We start from the raw sequence: 20,413 nt of genomic DNA, 5'->3' as shown, positions 1-20,413 counted from the left end.
TCCGTATGGCTAACTTTGGAACAACGATGAGTTTCGAGCCTGAGAATTAATTCATATAGGATAATTAGAAACACACTTAGAAAATAATAAAGATGGCTTATTTTTCTAAGTTTAGAAACACACCCTAATTATAAAGAAGGCCTATATAATTCTTTTCATAAGAAGTCATAATTAATAGGTCCGAGTAATGTTTGCTTAGATTAAGTTTTGTCTTAGAGACTATTAAGGTAAGTTCTAACATGTTTTTCTCAACTGTTAGAACTCTGCTGAAGATGTCGCTTAGAAGATCTTCTCGCACCAATGGAAATGTCCCCAACCCCGCTTCTGAGAGCAATGAAGCCCCTCTAGTTCGCAGAAGGGGAATGCTTGCAAATGCCAACCGAAATGCACCGCCGTCGCCGATTGACAACACTGCAGAAGTTGCCAGACTACGACGACAAGTTGAGGAATTACTGCAGCAACAGCGACAACAGGCTCAGCCTCAGCCTCAGCCTCAGCCTCCGCTTACGCCGCAACCACAACCCTAGCAAATGGCTCCAGCACCCCCAACAAGTTGGTCCTTATGGGGGATGGCCAATGGCGAACTATGCGCCATACCCAGCTCAACATATGGAGTCTATCTATGAGCGATTTTGTACGCAACACGCTCCAAACTTTGAAGTGACAACCGACCCCTTCGAGGCGGAAGAGTGGCTCAGAAATGTGGAGCCAATCCTATCACATATGAATCTCGGCAACACAGACCGCATATCCTGTGTTTCGTCTCTTCTCAAGAAGGATGCAAGAATATGGTGGGACCTAGTACAACAAACTCACGATGTCACCACCATGACTTGGACCACATTTGTGGAGTTGTTCCATAAAAAGTACTACAATTCAGTTTTCATTGCTCCAAGAGTCGAGGAATTCGCTAGTCTCAAACAAGGCAACTTGACGGTAGCAGAATATCCTCGGCAATTTGACCGATTAGCTAAGTTTGCATCTGAGATGGTTCCAACTTATTTTCTGAGGGTGACCAAGTTCGTTAGAGGACTTCGACCAAAGATTGAGTTAGGGGTTAAGCTAGTAAACCCGGGAAATACTACTTATGCCGATGTTATAGAAACGACAATAGAAGTGGAAAGGCTCCAGGCGAACGTTAGTAAAGAGGAGGCCAGTAAGTCTGAACCTAAGCAGTCAAATTAACCTCAGAATGGTCGGAACAACCACAACAACAACAACCAGCAGTCCAACAATAGTAATGGTCAGAAGATATGGCATCCTGACAACAAGCAGTTTGATAATGATAAAAGGGCACGGACAAACAATGGAGGCAATAGGCCGGGTTATGTAGAGTACCCGTAATGTGCTAAGTGCCAAAAGAAACATCCTGGTGAGTGCCAAACACCAAGGGATGCTACTACTGTGGTCAGGAAGGACACCGGAAGAGAGACTGTCCCCAGCTCAAGTCAGAGGGGAAAAAGGATGATAAGATGGTTCCTGCCAGGGTTTTTGCCCAAACCCAAGGAGAAGCTGACGCTAGCAATAAAGTAATGACAGGTCAGGTTTCTATCCTCCATAATATATGTTATAAGTTATTTGATTCAGGAGCCACTCATTCGTATATCTCGTTAGGAATGATAGAGAAATTAAACAAACCTTGTGAAAAATTTAGAACTAGGTTTGTAACAGAATTACCTTCGGGTGAAGTAGTCCTATCATCACGGATAGTACGAGGCGTACCAATCAAGATAGAGGACGTAGAACTAGAAGAAGACCTGATAGAACTAGAGATTAAAGACTTCGACGTGATACTGAGAATGGACTGACTAGTAAGGCATGGCGCAACCATCGACTACAAACGTAAGCAAGTGATGTTCGAGACTCCTGACGGCCAGAGGCTATGTTTTATGGGAAAGGTTTCAGGTCTACGCACACCGCTTATTTTGTCACTTAAAGCTCAGAAGATGATAGAAAAAGGATGTCAAGGATTCTTAGCTAGCGTTACGGATGTGGTAAAGGAAACACCACTAAAGGTCGGAGATGTGCATATTGTAAGGGAATTTCCAAAGGTATTTCCTGACGACTTGCCAGGATTGCTGCCAACTTAGGAAATTGACTTCATAATTGAGCTAGTACCGGGCACCGAGCCTATCTCTAAGGCACCATACCGGATGGCACCTACCGAACTCAAGGAGTTAAAGACGCAGCTACAAGAATTCCTAGACTTGGGTTTCATTAGACCGAGCCATTCGCCATGGGGGGCAACGGTTTTGTTTGTGAAGAAGAAGGACGACAGTATACCGCGAGCTGAATAAAGTGACGATTAAGAATAAGTACCCACTACCCCGGATTGACAACTTGTTTGATCAACTTCGAGGAGCGACTGTGTTCTCAAAGATTGACTTACGGTCCGGGTATCATCAACTCAAGGTACGGGAAGAGGATGTTCCTAAGACAGCTTTTAGAACTCGTTAATGGAATTATGAGTTTCTAGTTGTGCCTTTTGGTCTTACCAACGCTCCAACCGCGTTAATGGATTTAATGAATAAGGTCTCTAAGGACTACTTGGATAAATTCGTCATAGTATTCATTGATGATATCTTGGTGTAGTAAAAGGATAAAGTCGAGCATGAGAAACAGTTAAGGTTGATCTTGCTGCGACTAAAGGAGCATCAGCTTTACGCCAAGTTCAAGAAGTATGAATTTTGGCTTTCACAAGAAGCATTTCTCGACCACATAGTATCCAAGGACGGGATTGTTGTAGATCCATCTAAAGTAGAGGCTGTGAAGGATTGGCCAAGACCAAAGAATGTGTCTGAAGTAAGAAGTTTTCTGGGATTAGCAGGTTATTATCGGAGGTTCATAGAAGGTTTTTCAAAGACAGCCACTCCGCTCACCAACCTGACTCGGAAGCAGCAGAGGATCAACTGGAATGATAAGTGTGAAGAGAGCTTCTAGTTGCTTAAGGATAAGCTATGCTCAGCACCAGTACTTTGTGTACCGACACCCAATGACAAGTTTGTAGTCTATTGTGATGCGTCGAAGGAAGGATTGGGTTGTGTGCTGATGCAAAATGATAAGGTGATAGCCTACGCCTCAAGGCAGCTGAAGGAGTACGAGCAACGTTATCCAACACACGATATGGAGTTGGCAGCGGTGGTTTTTGCATTGAAAATCTGGCGCCACTATCTTTATGGAGAACGGTGTAAGATTTATACGGACTAGAAAAGCTTAAAGTATTTCTTCACTCAGAAGGAGCTCAACATGAGGCAGCGCAGATGGTTAGAGCTAGTGAATGATTATGAATGCGAAATTTTATACCACCTGGGAAAGGAAACATAGTTTTTGATGCTCTAAGTAGGAAGAATTATGGAATCCTAGCAGCGTTAGCTGGAATAGAAAAGCCGCTACGGCAGGAGCTGATCAATGCTGGAATAGAAGTAGTCATTGGTAAACTGGCTAACTTGTCCATTCAGTCAAGTCTGTTAGAAGATATACGGAATGGGCAATGCATGATGACACGTTAGTAACACATATGGATGCAGTTAGAGAAGGGAAGGCCACGAATTTCTCAATATCAAGTCAGGGGTTATTAAGATATAAGGATCGAGTATGCGTGCCAAACGATCAAGGGATTACGGTGAAGATTTTAGAGGAAGCGCACAATACACCATACTTAGTTCACCCATGGTCAACCAAGATGACTCACGATCTTAAGGCAATGTATTGGTGGCCAGGAATGAAGAAGGCTATAGCGGAGTACGTGTCTAAATGTTTGGTATGCCAGCAAGTGAAAGCTTAACACCAGCGGCCTACAGGCTTATTGCAACCACTCAGCATTCCAGAATGGAAATGGGACAACATAGCAATGGATTCCGTGATGGGTTTGCCTCGAACGAATAAGCAACACGACTCGGCTTGGGTAGTAATAGATAAATTAACCAAGTCAGCTCATTTTATACCTGTCAATACTTCATACATGGTTGAGCAATACTCATATATTTATGTTCAAGAGATAGTAAGACTGCATGGAATCCCCAAGACAATAGTGTTCGATAGAGGATTGGAGTTTACATCGAGATTTTGGAGAAGCTTGCAGCAAGCTATGGGTACCAAGTTAACTCTTAGTACAACATTTCATCCTCAAACAGACGGTCAGTCCGAGCGTACCATACAGATTTTAGAAGATATGTTGCGCGCTTATGTACTTGATTTCGAAGGATCCTGGAGTAAGTATTTGCCACTTATAGAATTCTCCTATAATAATAGCTACCAGTCAACGATCGGAATGGCACCTTATGAGCTACTTTATGGAAGGAGGTGTCGATCACCGTTACATTGGGATGAGGTAGAAGAAAGGAAACTACTTGGACCTGAAGCTGTTAGAGAAGCTCAGGATGCAGTAGCACTGATTAGAAAGCATATGCTCGCTGCTCAGAGTCGTCAGAAAATTTATGCGGATGCCAAGCGGCGTGATGTGGAATTCAAAGTCGGAGATCAAGTCTTCTTAAGAATATCTCCTATGAAAGGTGTGAAGCGGTTCGGGAAGAAAGGCAAGCTTAGTCCCAAGTTTATAGGTCCTTTTGAGATGTTGGACAAAGTGGGAGCAGTTGCATATAGATTAGCCCTACCGTCAGCTTTAACAGATAGTCACAATGTGTTCCACATCTCGATGCTGCATAGATATGTGTCAGACCCATCTAACGTCCTCAAGTATGATACGATAGCACTCCAGAAAGACTTGAGTTACGAGGAACAGCCGGTTAGCATCCTAGATAGAGGGATGAAAGAATTACGGTCTAAGAGTATTCCGATAGTCAAAGTCCTATGGAGAAATAGTTCTGAATGGGAGGCAACGTGGGAGTTGGAAGAGGACATGCAAGCTCGGTATCCGGAATTGTTTAGTAAGTAAATTTCGGGGACGAAATTCTTTGTAGTAGGGGAGAATTGTAGAGTCCCAGAATGTTTACTTAGTTCGTTAGTTAGTAATAGTTGTATTATTTTAGATTATGTGGATTTTGGTTCAAACTGGGACTTAGTTGGAAACTCCTAGCAATAGTTATGGATTTTATAAGTTTAACCTAAAGTTTAAGAATATTAATTATAACATAAGGTTTGATTAATATTGCTGGTTATAAATATGATATTTATTATAACCTAAGGTTTAGATGGAGCCAATAAGAATATGACACTTGTCATAAGCATGATTATTATGGAATTAGTATTTTAATGATGAAATAAGAAAATATCAGATTTAATCTTCACCAGAAATTATTTAGGGTCGTATTTGGACTCCGTCAAAGCAATTATCCAACCTTAATTATGTTGAAAAAGTGCAATTACGTGTTTAAAATAATCATGTATGGCGATATATCGCAACATTGGAGCCAATATATCGCCTGAAGAAGAATACGGAAAAACACGTTGACGTTGTACGATCGTACGAACGGAGACTCGGGACTAGGGGCAGCTGATATATCACCACATATGGGCGATATATCGCCTATATTAGATATTTTTTTTAAAAATTTAAAAAATAACTTTGACTCCTTAGACCTACCTCTGATAGTTTTGACCGAGTCTTCAGCCTTTGATTGATGAATATTCAAATATCTTCAATTAAATTCATTATTTTTATTCAAAGCCAAAAATAATATTTTTATTCCTAGAACTCTATAAATAGGACTTAGGACCCAGCCCTTTCACTTACTCTTCAGCTGTGATCCGACTCCAAGGTGCTAGTGAGACCATAAGAGTGATAAACACTTGGGTTGGGAAAAAGCTTTGCCATTCTTAAGCTTTATAAAACACTTTGGGAAGTGAGGATTAGTGCATTTCGGTATTGGAGTTAGACCAATCCATAAGGTCAACAAAGGTACCCTTATTCTTAAGTTCAATCCTGTTTGATTCCTTAGTTTCTTTAATTTTCATTCAGGTTCTAACTTTTGTTATCGTTTTGTGGTTAGGTTTTCAAACTTAAGGTGTCTTTTCGGTAAGTTTTCTCTTGGTGGTTTAGTTCTATTCTTTTTATCTCTTTCTTTTAAGAAATACTCACTATTCTTATTATTGGTTTATGAGTGTTCCAAGTCCCACATTTGTTTTCATATCCCGATTTCGGTAAGGAAAATATGATAGGTCTTGTATGTTTGTATGATATCTTATGCTTATATGTTATGTTTATGTATGAAAGTTATGATAAGTTTATGTTATAATATGTTTTTATGTTATCTAGGGTTCATAGTTGCTTAGCTAGCATGCCCTAGTGTTTATCATTTTCATGTTTGGAGTTATGATTTACCCTACCTTAGATATTAGACAGAGGACCTAGATGAGTTATCATATACTACCATGTGATCTAACGTACCTCAAATATTAGACAGGGGACATAGATGGTTTATCACATGACGTAATGGCCATTAATATTGTAGTCCTATATGGTATATGTTTTTATAGTCATATGTTTATAGTATATGTTATGATATGTTTATAGTATCTATTTTTGATATAATTTTATGTATATGATTTATGTTGTTAGTAGTTTTTCCTTGATGGGCATTAGGCTCACTCCTTTTCTTTTAGCGTGATGCAGGAAAATAGATGCAAAGGCGGAATGATTCTTGGAAGCTTGGTGTGTGTATGGAGGTGAATGGAGTGGATGGGCTGCGTGTCGATTCGAGGACAACGTTATTTTTTGTTTAAATTACGATTTTTATGTATTTTTCCGCATTTAGCTTTGTAAACAATTTTATTTAAAGTTATGTTTTATTTTAAAACAATGAGCTCATTTATGTATTACAAATATTATTTTAAAGTTTTCAATAAAGTTATGAATTTTCTCATGTATGTTCTCTTCAAAGTAGTAGTTATGTCTAGTGGGGTTAATGATCTAAGTTTTATAGATAGTTGGGTACAGCCCCGAGTACTTCCCCCCATCTACAGTCGCTCCTGCAATACCAGATGTTGTTCAAGCTCAGATAGATGCCTTGAATCAGGTCGTGCATCACCTAGTCGGGAATAAAATGTCCCACATAGAGTATGATCGAAGAAAGGGAGCCCTATTTGTTAATAGAATTGTTGTGGCAGAATTCCCATGAAAATTCAAAATGTCAGTCCTGCCCAACTTATTCACTGGAGGAGAAGATCCAGTATCCCATGTAAACAAGTTTGAGATACAAATAGACATCCAGAATGTGTCTGAAGATGCTTGGTGCAGTATTTTTCCTGCCACTTTGTCCGACTCTGTTCATGAATGGTACTTTAAGTTCCCTCCGGCCAGTATAGTTTTCTGGGAGATGTTTGTGAATGAGTTTTACGGACAGTTTTGTTGGGAATTATGCCCTGAAAGCATATGTAGTAGACATTTTTTTATGAAATAAATAAATGAATTGAATTTGTTATGCATATATTTTATGGACTATATTATTCTGTGATAATATTATGTAAATATCAGAAAAAATTTCTAAGTTCATATATGTGATCTCAAACATGTATTGGTACGGGATGATTGTGTTTTAGATAAATGAACTTTAATAGTTCGCAGAAAAATAAAGTTATGGAATCTTTAGATTAATTACTGCAAGTACAGTCCACTAGTATTATGAATACATGTGATCTAGATCCGGATAACTAGTGTGGTAGGACACTTTATTGGATGTGCTTTATATATTAGAGAATATATAGAACTGGACCAGATATATTTATTAATACTTAGTTAAATACTGTTTCGAAGTATTAATTAAATATATCAATTGATGATCATATACAAATAGATCTTAATCCTGAAGTTACTATGAACTCCTGTTTATGTTATATGAGTTCTTTGATTCACCGTTAGGGTCTGTCAGAATGATCAGGCTAGAAACTTTTGTTTTGAGAAATCATTAATGTAGATGGCTGGAGACATAGTATACAGATATGGAAACTATGCCTTCTCGCAATAGATTGAATGATGGTTCTCTTAAGGGTTGAGTTTTAGGACTGAAAGGTTATTGAGCTCAAATTCATAATTTAGTTATGAATTAATATTCACTAGTAAAGTCAATGATACTTAAGGAAACACGAGATAATCAAAAGGGTAAAACGATAATTTTATTCCCGATTAATTATTAACTATTATTAGAGGGTCAATTTGTATGCAATGATTATATCAATGGACGCTTTATAATTATAAAGTACCCAGTAAATGAAATGTCTATAATTACAAGAGTGCAGTCTCATATTTATACTGAAATAATCACGAGATTAATAAATTAAGATTATTTAATTAAAGGGTTTAATTAATAATCTCAAATTCATTGGAGCTTGGAATTATAGGTCCATAAGTCCCCATAGCGGCTCTATCAACACTATTCGATGTAAGAGTTGATATGAAGGGAAAAATAGTTTAAAGACATATTTAAGAAGAAATTTGTTCTTTGTGCCACATATGCAATTATATGCTAATAGTGATTAATTAATTAATTACAAATTAGTTGTAGTTAACAAAATTAATTAATATTTAATTATTTTATAATTTTTGAAATTATATTAAATAATTAAATTAATTTCGAAATTTAATTAATTATAATTTTTGAAATTATAATAAATTAAATATTTATTTTTCAAAATATTGGATTTAATTAATTGGTAGAATTAATTAAATATCTTTATTTGAGTGTGAGATAATAATCTGATAAGTTCAAATTGGATTTGAATTTCAAAGATTAATATTTATTCAAATAATTAATTATATTTGATAATTAATTAAAAAGATATTTAATTTAAATTTGAATTAGTTATCAGGTTGTTAGATCTTATCTGACAAAGAAGTTTGAATAAATAATTAAATAAAAATTGAAAAAACCAACATCCCTAAAAATAGGGATGCTACACGTGCACACACAGTCCGGTGTGTACTTCTATTTTCAATGATATGATTTTCATTTTTATTTATTTAATTAATTAATTAATGGATAATTCAAAAATTAGTTTTTGGATATTTTCATTAATAAAATAAATAATTAATTAAAAAATAAATTGTAAGTTGGTTACAAATTTATTTTTTAAATTTGAATATTTTCTTTTAAGTATGACTTATCAGAAGATAATTCAGATAACTAACCAATCTCAGAAAACTGAGAAGATTCGCTCTGTGAAAAATAGAACGATAGTTTTCTCTCCCTGAAAAATAAAGAACCAATTCTCAGGCCTATTATCTTGATTTCATGTGTTGAGTACATCAAGTAGAATCACAAAGAAACTATTCTTCATTATCTAAGTGCCCACACACTTCTTGAGGGGTAGAGAACGCTTTAGAAGATCATGGTGTGAGTACCTGGGAACGGCTTGGATAGGAAGATCGTTCTAAATACGAAAAGATAGCAAGGACACTTGATAAGCTTCAAGAGGTATGATTTCTATTCTTCACTTGCTTATGATTAATGTATGTATATTAATGGATCCGCATATTTAAAGGTAGTTTAAATATGTTACAAAATTTTTGTGGTACACTAGGCCAACCCCACCACCATTCCTCTGCGTATTAGGAAACTCGTTCCTAACAAGTTTTATGACTACCGACTGCAAGTCATCAAAAGGGATCCTCTTCTTGCTTATCACCGACTTTCCGAGCGTAGTCTGTAGTAGGGAGGGCCATTCTCGCAGGAGTTGGAGTAGGAACATGACAAACTGTTGGTCGAGTACATCCAGCAGTGGCTGGTCGACATTCAATTGAAGGAATGAGAAACTCTTAACGAGTATATACAACAGTTTATGTGAGCAGCTACTCGGGCCAAAACTGTTGGAAACGAGGGAAAGGTTATAGAAATCACGCTGGAGTGCAACTATTACTATGGTACAAGAACACTTGATGGCCACTCATATACATTAAACTAGTTTAAATAAAATAATTAAAGATTAAATCTTTCACAAAAAAAAAAGGTAGTATTCAGTTTTCAAAGAGCTTTAGTACCATGTTCTGGGAAACCAATATGCTGATTTTTTTTATCTTTTTAAGGTTTAATATTTAAATGAGTGGAAAGAAACAACACATTTATTTAGATATTAGGTAGAAGCAACGTGCAATGCACGTTTTCTTTGCTTAGTTTTAAAGTTGTAACCATTGTCTATAATTTTAATAAAAATTGGTTCACTGTTGTTTTTTTAAATATATATTTAATAGAATAAATTATAGTTCTATAATATATATATATAAATATAAATATTTATATCAATAATATCTACATATATGATATCTAAATACAATGTTTACATATATGTATTTACATGAGTACATGACATATATATAAAATATAATAATATTTAAAAAATAATAATAATAGAAGTGAAATAAGAATAGAAAAATAGTGTGGACAGTAGTATACATGCATCAACTAATTTTTGTTTCTAATGTATCTCGCAATGTTATTTGATATGAATTTGATGAAAAAAAAAATCTTCAATCACTTGATAAAAAACAAACTATCACACAAATTTTTAAGATAAAAAATGATATGTATGTTTTTATTATTTTTAAATAAATATGATTTAATTATCTAAATTATCATAAAATATCTTAAAAATATCCTATTTTAATCAAATAATTAATTTATTTTTGTTTAAGTTTATGTTTGTTCTAGTTTTTTAATTTGGCAGTAACAATAAAAAATTATATATTATATGTTTAATATAATATTAAGTTTAAGTTTAATTAAATTTTATTTAAGTTATAAAATGTATGGTTTTTTTTTAATTTTTAAATACTTGTCATTGTAAAATATCTCAAAAATATCATATTTTAATTTGTTTAATTATTTATTTATTTAAGTTTAAGTCTGTTGACGCCATTTTTTGTCAACTTAGAATAGAAGAGCACTAAACACAGAATTGGGAAAATCAATAAAAAATACACGATATTTTACGTGGTTCAGCAGTTAAAATATGTCTAGTCCACAAGTCAATATTATTGAATAAGGGAATTCTCTCAAAGCTTTTAGAAAGCAATTTCCGTAGTCTTCCCAGTCCAAAATTCAGCCTCTCCATAAATGAATTTCTCTAGTCTATTTATAGACTGGTTTACAAAATATCTTCCGTCTTATTTTTGGAAGTTATAATTAAAATTTTAAATAAATACAAATAAATGCATTAATTACATAATATCCCATGATAAGCGGGGTTCATCATCAAATTACAACAAATCCCCAAGAAATAGGAATTTTCAAATAGTAACCGTATTCAAACTAGATTATCGACCTCGAACATATAACTTATATACTTTCGAGATCGACCAACATCACGAGCTCATCATTTTGGTTAACCTCGTCCTTAGCAAGTAACTTTATCGAGATCATCATCTTCGAGCTCGCAATGCTTAGGCTCAAACCTTCCTGACTGGTGCTCGATTGCCCATAAGAATAAACCGAGAAATTTATACAAGTGTTGAACCCTTGTATTTGTAGCTTCGAGCTTGACTTATAACCTTGAAACATCTTCGAGACCGCACGTAGTTCTGAGTTCACCAATTCCATCATCGTCGTCCTAAAGACGAGCAAAACTGCCAAACCCAATTCGCATAAATGTTGATGACGTAGCACACTTGCTTATTTCAAGCTTACATTTTACGAGCCTGTCTTTCGAGACCATAATTTCTATAATCGAAATTTGGGTGTAACAAAGCCATGTTTACAATCTACCATTAAATATAAGAATATTATATTAAATATAAAAATATTCCGTTAAAGTTAACGGAAAAAAATAAAAAATTGTTAAAACCAAGAATTTCCGTTATCTACACACTTTTTATATAGAAGAGATGTTGATTCAAATTGACTATTTGGAAATAAGTACGGTCCCCAACCTGTTAATAATTTTTTTTTACTGTGGTCTGTGTTTTCTGTAAGTAGCACGTAGCAATCTTTAGTGAGTGATTAAGTTTCGCAGAAGATGATTAAGCCCTTGTGAGCTCTCCTGGAGCTCCTCATCAGAAGGAAAGTCTCGCCTATTATCGACTGCGAGATTACATCTCGAGGACTACGCTTGGTGACCTCTAGATCCTCCTCATTTAAGTCCTCCAAGCCTGCGAGGTTCGTCCTCTGGGCCTGGAGTAGAGTGCAGGTGTCAAGCGTAGCGATCCTGGACCACCAGCAACCGTTTGAAATTTTTTAGCGTGGTGTCGAGTCCGTACAAGCGACAAATAGAATGTCTCACGATGCCGCCTGACATGAGAAAACGTGCAGCTACTCTCGTGACACTATCAGGGACGTGTTACCCCAAAAAGTAGAGGGTTGTAACCTCGTAAATTGGTCCACTGTGATACGCCTGGGCCCACCAGCACCTTAACTAAGGCAATGTATCATTTATTGTTCATTTGATACCTCATTAATGAAGAATGTTTGTAATAAATCTCCATTAATGAATTAATTGCCCTTGGCCATCTATAAATAGAGTTAGGGAAAACACTTTAAAGGATCCCCATATTTTTGTATCCAGAGCACAGCTAAAACATTGTCTGAACCCCACAGAAGCTTGAACCTCCAAGCTTCTCAAATCATAATACAAGTGACTCGTAGACTAGAGTTAATTAATAACCTAAACCACGTAAATCTCCGTGTCCTTTACTGATTTTCTTTGAGTTTTGTTTAATTAGTTGTTAGCGAAAAAGCTAATCAAAATTTAGATCAAAACGTATATTAAAAAAATGGACAAAACACATAAGTTTATATGAGTATTACCATTAAAAAAAATACAAACTCAAATTGTTCCTCTAAGACCTCAGACCATTCTTAAGAATTATAAATGCAAAAGAACAAAGTTGATGACTTTTCAACATCAATATACAAACCTCTAGGCTCAAACATTGGTTTTTCCACATATATATATAATTGAAGACAATATATTTTTGGAAAAGGCCAAAAGACAGCCAAAATTGTTGAAAGAAAAGATACCCTCTTTTTCATTTGTTTCAAAGCCTAAAAAACATAAGGTTAAACTTTAGTAAAGCTTAGATGGGTCCCACCACTTAATCCTCTTGCCATTGCCATATATGAATAATGATAAATAAGAGTACTTTGGTTTGAAAAAAAATCTGCTGTCCCCAATTCTCTGTCCCACTACCATATTTATGTATAGTTGGGAAAAGAGAAAATTGTAAATAATTTAAATATATATTAAATAAATAAATGATGTGTCTTTAAATAATTGGTGGGACATGGAGGAGACAGTAAATTTGCGGACATATGATTTTTTTTCCTTTGGTTTCATACACTACACAATGTGATCCTACATGAGGATTTGACTATTGGTATTAGCTGTCTGTGCGGTGGTTTATCATGCAAGAACATTTTAAAATAAATTGAAATTATGTTACATGAGAATTTTCTTGGGGAAGTGGCTAATGGATAAAATAAACGATAGCGTTATAATTTATTGGAACATGGTCTTGTTTTGACCATTAACAAAACCAAAATACATCATTATACATAACACTGAAGAGAGTAGACTTAAGTAAACACTTCAGAACTAGTTCTTCATTTATTCTACTAATTCACTTCTTCACCATCAATAATATTGCCATTGTAACTTGGCCCTAATCAGTACAGTTACAGTTCACGCAAAGATTCAGGATCAATATTTGTGGCCACTATTGGACTCCTCACAACATATTTACCAGTATCCTCTACCCAACTCAGTGAGCCTAGAGCCACGTCTGCTTTCAACACCTTTGGACCCTCCAACGTCAGCTTGTAACTTAACTTCTCATACTTCTTCTTGAAAACTAACTTCGTGGGCTCAACCTTAGCTTGCAACTCATTCATGGCAGTGACTTTTACACTATAACTTGAGTTTTCTTTTCCCACATTGGTCAATGTCCTTCGGAATTCCACAACTTTGGAACCACCAATTCCATTAAAATAAGCAATAAACGATGGGTAATTGAGATCCAAAGACCGTGGCCCGACACAAGTGTGATTAGACTTTGTAATGGTTTGAATCTGTTTTGCTGTGTATTTCATTCCACACAAAAGCTTAACATAGTCCTCTGATGTTGCATCATAAATGAGCCCAGGATCAACGGCCTTGTTGGGCTGAATATGGCCAGCTCCAGTATCCAGGCCAGGGATTTCGAAGTTGTCCACATCTTGAATGGGCTTTTGGGTGTTGTCCAATGGGTTTGCTGTGGTTATAAGAGCTGACCGAATGGCTGCTGGGCTCCAGTCAGAGTGGACTGATTTGATCAGGGCTGCCGCGCCTGCAACATGAGGCGCAGCCATGGAAGTACCTGAATCGATATTGAAGTCGCTGAACAAAGACCTTGATTGATCCTCAGCTACTGAGCTTATTGGAGACCAGGCTGCCAAGATTGATGAACCAGGGGCCAAAATATCTGGCTTTAACACATTTGGGCAGGTCAGAGATGGCCCTCTCGAGCTATAGCTATCCACTTTTGGAGCTGGTTTTGAACCTAGGACAGTTTTTTGAAACTCAAGTCTTCCAGTGGGATTTTTGCTTTTCTTGATATAGTTTATAACAGCTTCACCATCCTTTAAGCCAATAAATGCAGCTCTAAATGAGCTTCTGGTATAAAAATCAGATAACGATGAGTGATTACTAATAAAGACAGCACCAAACACTTTAGCAGACTTAGCGTTCTCTACTTGATCACTTATACTCAGGTTGTCTTTGCATACGACTATCTTGTCTCTAACTTTCTTCATTTGTTTCAAATCTAAGCACGCATCTAAGAAAACAAGGCGAACTTGGATTTGAGAAGAGTTTCCGGGATATAATGAATCGAAGTTGATCTGAAAACCGTTTCCCAAAACGAATGTTCCTTGAAAATCTCTGTCGACAGTACCAGCTCCTACAGTAGTTATCCACGGTGCAGCGTTGATTACTGTTCCAGGTCGTGGGCCATTGTTTCCAGCTGCAGCTGAAACAAATATACCTTTCTCCATGGCTGCAAATGTGGCTACTGCCACACTATCATCATCGAAATCAAATTCACCGTGGCCTAACGCCAAAGAGAGAGACAAAATATCCACACCATCTTCTATTGCCTGGTCTATTGATGCAAGAAAATCAGAAGAGTATACTGAGTTTTTCCATATAGTTTTATAAATAGCCACTCGAGCTCTCGGGGCCAAGCCGCTGGCAGTGCCGACTGCATAACCAAAGTAAGATGCGCTTTCCACATAACCTCCTGCTGCGGTCGAAGCAGTATGAGTGCCATGTCCATCTTCATCTCGTGGAGAGTTCATGGTCATATTGAAGTCAGGATAATTTGCTAGAAGACCCTTGTTGTAAAAACGAGCTCCGATTAGTTTCTTGTTGCACAAGGAAGAGTTGAATTGTTCTCCTGAATCGCACTTCCCTTTCCATCTAGAGGGTACTATCGTCATTCCCTTGTCACTGAAGCTCTTGCTCTCTGGCCAAATTCCGGTGTCAACTACACCAATTATGATGCCTTCGCCATAAGACGAAGCTGGCCATAAACCAGAAGTGGGGCTCAAGCCAAGGAGCTTTGGAGTATGAGTGGTGAGGGGTTTAAGGAGATGATCAGGTGTGGAATGAATGTAACCAGGATAGTTTTTGAGGGCTTCAAGCTCAGAAGGAGTGAGAGTTACACTGAAGCCATGGATAGAATTTGTGTAAGTATGAATGAGTTTTGAGCTGATAGGGAGTTGTGAATTCTCTGATATGGTAGAAAGAGTAGACATATACCAGCTTTGGTGAGTTGAGAAGGCTTTGGGCATAGCTGATCGGTCCATGTGTACAATATAGGTTTGAGACTTTGCTGAAACTGAGTAAACGAAGAAGCTTATGGCCAATAAGATTCTACTCACTACATCTATATTGAGTTTAGTAGCCATGGCTGAACTATGACTAGTTGATGAATCAACACTGACCATTTATGGCCAATATCTCACACGGTAGAGTAGAGGGTGGGAATGGATGAATGAGTGAGTTTTGGATCAGTTGTAGCACTTATACAAAAAAGCAAAGGGCCAATGGGAACCCAAAATTATGAATACTTTTTCAGCATGAATTATTCCACTTCCCCACCATGTGGAAATAATGTCATATAAAGTTAATCTTTCAGGTTTCTGGTCCTAGTTATTCTTTTCCAATATTATCCACCTAGTTCATTATATTCTTTAACTTGTCATAATTAAGTTGGAAGCGTACAGTGGATTTTGGTTGTTGTTCAAGTATGTTCTTCAGTCCATTATTTCACATTTTATGTTTGTCAAATTTCATATCAATATGATCTGAGACTTAGGATTGGATGTGAGAATAAATGAACCACTAATAATGAAAGTTAAAGAGAGTCATTGACCAAATGGCATGCATTGTATTTTTTTCTTTAGCGATAGTGAAACTCATTGTCTTTTTGTTGATGGAGTGGCCTAGCCACGTTACCAGACATCTATGTTTTGGAAGCTTTCTATGACACCACAAATTATTGATTACATACAGGCATACTCAAACTATGCTTAAACGAGAGCTACAGAAATTTGTGTAGTTTAAAGACACTATATGGGATTCTATTTTTGTCATGTACTCTATGATGGATATACTATTTAATATGCAAATTCGAAGGTCAAGTAAGCTATATTTCATGATACTTGTAGTAAATTAAATGATAATAATTAAAGAAATCAAATGATAACTATGATTGGAATTCGAAAAACTTATTGTACTTATTTCATCTTAAAGTTCTCTATCAACTTTGGTATAAGAACACTTAATGAGCACTCATATATAAGACTAGTTTAATGAAAATAATTAAAGATGTAATCTTTCACAAAAAAAAAAAGGTACTATTCAATTTTGAAAGTGCTTTAATACCATTTTTTGGGAAAGTTAGATGTTGATTTTGATGTTTTATTAAGGTTTATTCTTTTGAATGAGTGGAAAGAGACAACACAATTACATACACATATTCCCTCAAAAAAAAATTATATATACATATTAATCAAATTGACTAGGTTCACTTTGGTAGAGACATAGCTTACTCAACATAAAATTATTGTGTGATTGGCAAATTCTAGTTTAAAGTATAAGGAGATAAAAAAAATGTTATAATGTTTAGAGTGGTTTTTTGATATGAAACTATTAAAATAAAAAAAATTAAAATATTTAATAAATATAAAAATATTTTCTAGAACAAAATATGAAATTTTTATATAATTTAATCTATAGTTATTATTTTTATAATCATAATTATTCAGTCAAGTATATCTTTTTTAATAATTTATGTAATAAATAAGTAAATATAAAATAATTATAGATTCTCCTATAAACTAAAATATGAAGTTTGTACCAGTTTTAGATTCAGCATAAAATCTTTAATAAGATTTCTTTTGATAATTTACCAAACTGCTTCATTCTAAAACTTTTTCAAAAGGTTGTTTTTAATTTTTCTAAGAATTTTACCAAATCAACCCATTTATAATATTTTTTTCTATTTTTTCTATAAATATTTAACAACAAAACATATATATATATAAATGTACAAAAGGCATAAGTTTATATGGGTATTACCATTAAAATAACTCAAGTAGTTCATTTAAGCCTTGTTTGGCCAATGGGTTAAAGAATTCGACATGACTAATTGTCCAATCTAATATTAGGACAAGCTAAAGAACTGGACAAATTAATCCCACCCCCAAAATAAGACCACTCATGTCCGATTATTCATCCCACCGAAGAGAGTGGGTTGAATAATTATAATTGAGTGGTATTGTGTTTTTTATTTTATATAAATAATATTTTTAACAAATAGTTTTAAAATATTAATGTTATTATTTTTAAATATTAAATCAAAATTTATCAAAAAATATTTATTTTAAATTGTTAATATTTTTATCATTCAATATTTTTTATTATTTTATGTAATTATGAGATAAAAAATGTGATAAATTATTCATTCTAAATTTAGCCCTACACAGCACCAAACACAAATATAACACTAAAATAACAGTATATAATGTCGTCTATATCTATCCAATCCCCAATCCAATAGTCCAATCTAATACTATTATCCAAACGGACCCTTCAGACTTCACACATTTTGAAATTTCGTTTTTAGTAATTACCAAATTAATTAAACCATTTGAATTAATTAAAGTGCAGAATGGTAATTAACTGTTTACACAGATTCCAGTTTTGTCGGGACAGGATCCGAACTTGTCACGACAGAAACTGAACACAATAAAAAGACAGTGCAAAACAATAAAGAACACAACGAATTTTTACAAGATTCAGAAACTCTTTCGGATAACCTACTCCTTGTGGCCACGCCCAGAGAATAAAACCAATTAATAAAGAATCACAAGTACAAAATATTGACTTTAACAAAACAAGACTCCCTCTTGAGATTTGCCGCAACTTTGTTGTACTTCTCTTCACTAATCTGATCTTGATTGAAACGCTCAACCACTTGAACTCCCTTCAATGGCTAGCGAGTGCTTGCATCCTCCCAACGCAAGGCTTTGTAAAAGACCTTCTCCCGAAGACTACAAACGTTGTGTTCAAATTACAATGTGTATTCACTCATGAACATGGTATAAACTCACCACTAAAAACTAAACACACATATTTCTACAAGATCACGTGAATACTTATGATCTTGAATACAAAGAGGAACTCTCACAAATATTACAATTATGCTCACAAATTATGCATCTAAGAGTTTGATCTTCTCACTGCCTTTAGAGTCATATTTATAGAGTCTTTTTTCGTGCTCATAAAGACTGAGAAATAATTATTCTAATAAAGGCAAGAATAATTGAAGATATTCTTTATTGATGAAGAGTTGCCTTTTTTTGAAGATGCTGATCCGACAGATACGATTTTGGTGGGGACAACTCAGACCCGTGTCGGATCCAAAACAAGCTCAAAAAGGAAACAACAATTAATGACATTAAGGATTCAGTTTCCTGTTTTTCAATTCTTGAGCTGCACGAATATATAAACAAATAATCCATAAATGACTTTGGGTAAGTACTGAATATTTGCAATATAAAACTTCCATTTATAAACAAATTGGGACAATATAAAGCTAAATAAGGAAGCTAATTATTATCCGAAATTCACAAAAGGGAAAGTGAATTTTCGAAAGGGAAACAACCAATTTATCTTTTAAGAAAAAGATATTTCTATAAAAATGTCGATTATAGGATTTACAATCTCCCCATTTGGCAATTTTATAGACAAAGAATATTTATTTTTAAAAGATCCCTGCAAAATACAAGTAAGTGCTTAAAATTACAAGAGTCACAAAATGACTCCCCCTGCGAAAGATAACCAAAGCACAACATAAAACTGTTAACAAAAACCAATAAGAAACAGCAGGTCAGTCAACATAATCAAAGTACCAAAAAATAGAGTTACTCTCTCTCCCCCTCATTGCCTAAGAAAATGCCAAAGAACAAAGAAAACTAAACCAAAAGAGGGACACATCTAGTGTTCTTTTACAGTTATCAAAAGCAAATAAAAAAAGGATCAAAAGGAGTTGTAACCATCAAGGAGCAGGAGAGGGGGATGCACTGATAAGGGCCAACGAAGCAAGAATTTGGCGCTGAGTATCCTTCATGAGAGTGAACCGGTCAGAAAGACTTGTAATTCCTGTCTGGATAAGCGAGATCAGTTGGGACAGCAGGAGTGTCAGTCACAACATTGCTAGAACCAGAACCAGCCAGATTAATGCCTTTGACCTTTCGAGCTGTGGATAGAGCATGGTCATCTTTGATAGTGTAGGTAGGACCAACCAAAGGAGAAGTCAAAGTCTCATGGGACTTCTTCAAAGGACGCTGAGAGTCCAAAAGTTTGTAAATGACTTGTGGAAACATCAAGTGTTGACCCTTGCGTTTGGCACCACTCAAGGACATGATTTGATCAAAAATAACAGCAGCAATATCAATTGCGACTCCAGTCCCAATTTTGAACAATAGAAAGCCATGTCTTGAGTAATGGTAGAGGAATGAGCGGTAGGCATCCAATTAAACATTGCGAATTTGAAAAGAGCACCATAATAATGAGTGAGATCCGTGACTTGTAGAGAGGTGCTTGGTTCCCACACCATGGCTTGACCAACCAACTCGGACAACACTTGATCCTTAGCAAACTCAATAGAATCATCAATCTCAACAGGAACGAGATTGAGGGCTTTAGCAACTTCAAACGGACCAAACTTATACCAATGTCCCCTAACATACACCTTATGAAACATAAAAGAAGACTGGTCCAATAACTCATCATTCAAATTTCCATAAAATTCTTTAACAACCCGAGGCACAAACCCATCAAACCCAGAGAAAGATCGCAACCAGCCCCTTTCCTCTAAGGTAAGTAAGATCCCAAAAACACGATGAGGAGCAAAAAGGAAATTACGCTCACTAATAAAGTGACGATGCTCATAGAATTGCATGTTCTTTTCATTATCATTAAAACA

The 20,413-nt window shown here is 35.4% G+C and overlaps 1 protein-coding gene across 1 annotated transcript; it reads right to left on the bottom strand.

Moving 5' to 3' along the window:
• Positions 1-13,356: 13,356 nt before the first annotated feature.
• On the bottom strand, positions 13,357-15,919 carry LOC133809873 (subtilisin-like protease SBT1.9). The gene has a single exon (XM_062245982.1). The coding sequence runs from the start codon at positions 15,864-15,866 to the stop codon at positions 13,557-13,559; it is 2,310 nt and encodes a 769-aa protein (XP_062101966.1). The 5' UTR covers positions 15,867-15,919; the 3' UTR covers positions 13,357-13,556.
• Positions 15,920-20,413: the final 4,494 nt, after the last annotated feature.

The sequence above is a fragment of the Humulus lupulus genome, chromosome 1 (genome assembly GCF_963169125.1).
Source record: "Humulus lupulus chromosome 1, drHumLupu1.1, whole genome shotgun sequence".
NCBI lineage: Eukaryota > Viridiplantae > Streptophyta > Magnoliopsida > Rosales > Cannabaceae > Humulus > Humulus lupulus.
Note: the sequence above shows the minus strand (reverse complement) of the source record. Positions and strands in the feature narration are given on the sequence as shown.

Bases quoted from the DNA above. Each gene is read 5' to 3' on its own strand.
- LOC133809873 (XM_062245982.1), bottom strand. From the start codon at position 15,866: ATGGTCAGTGTTGATTCATCAACTAGTCATAGTTCAGCCATGGCTACT.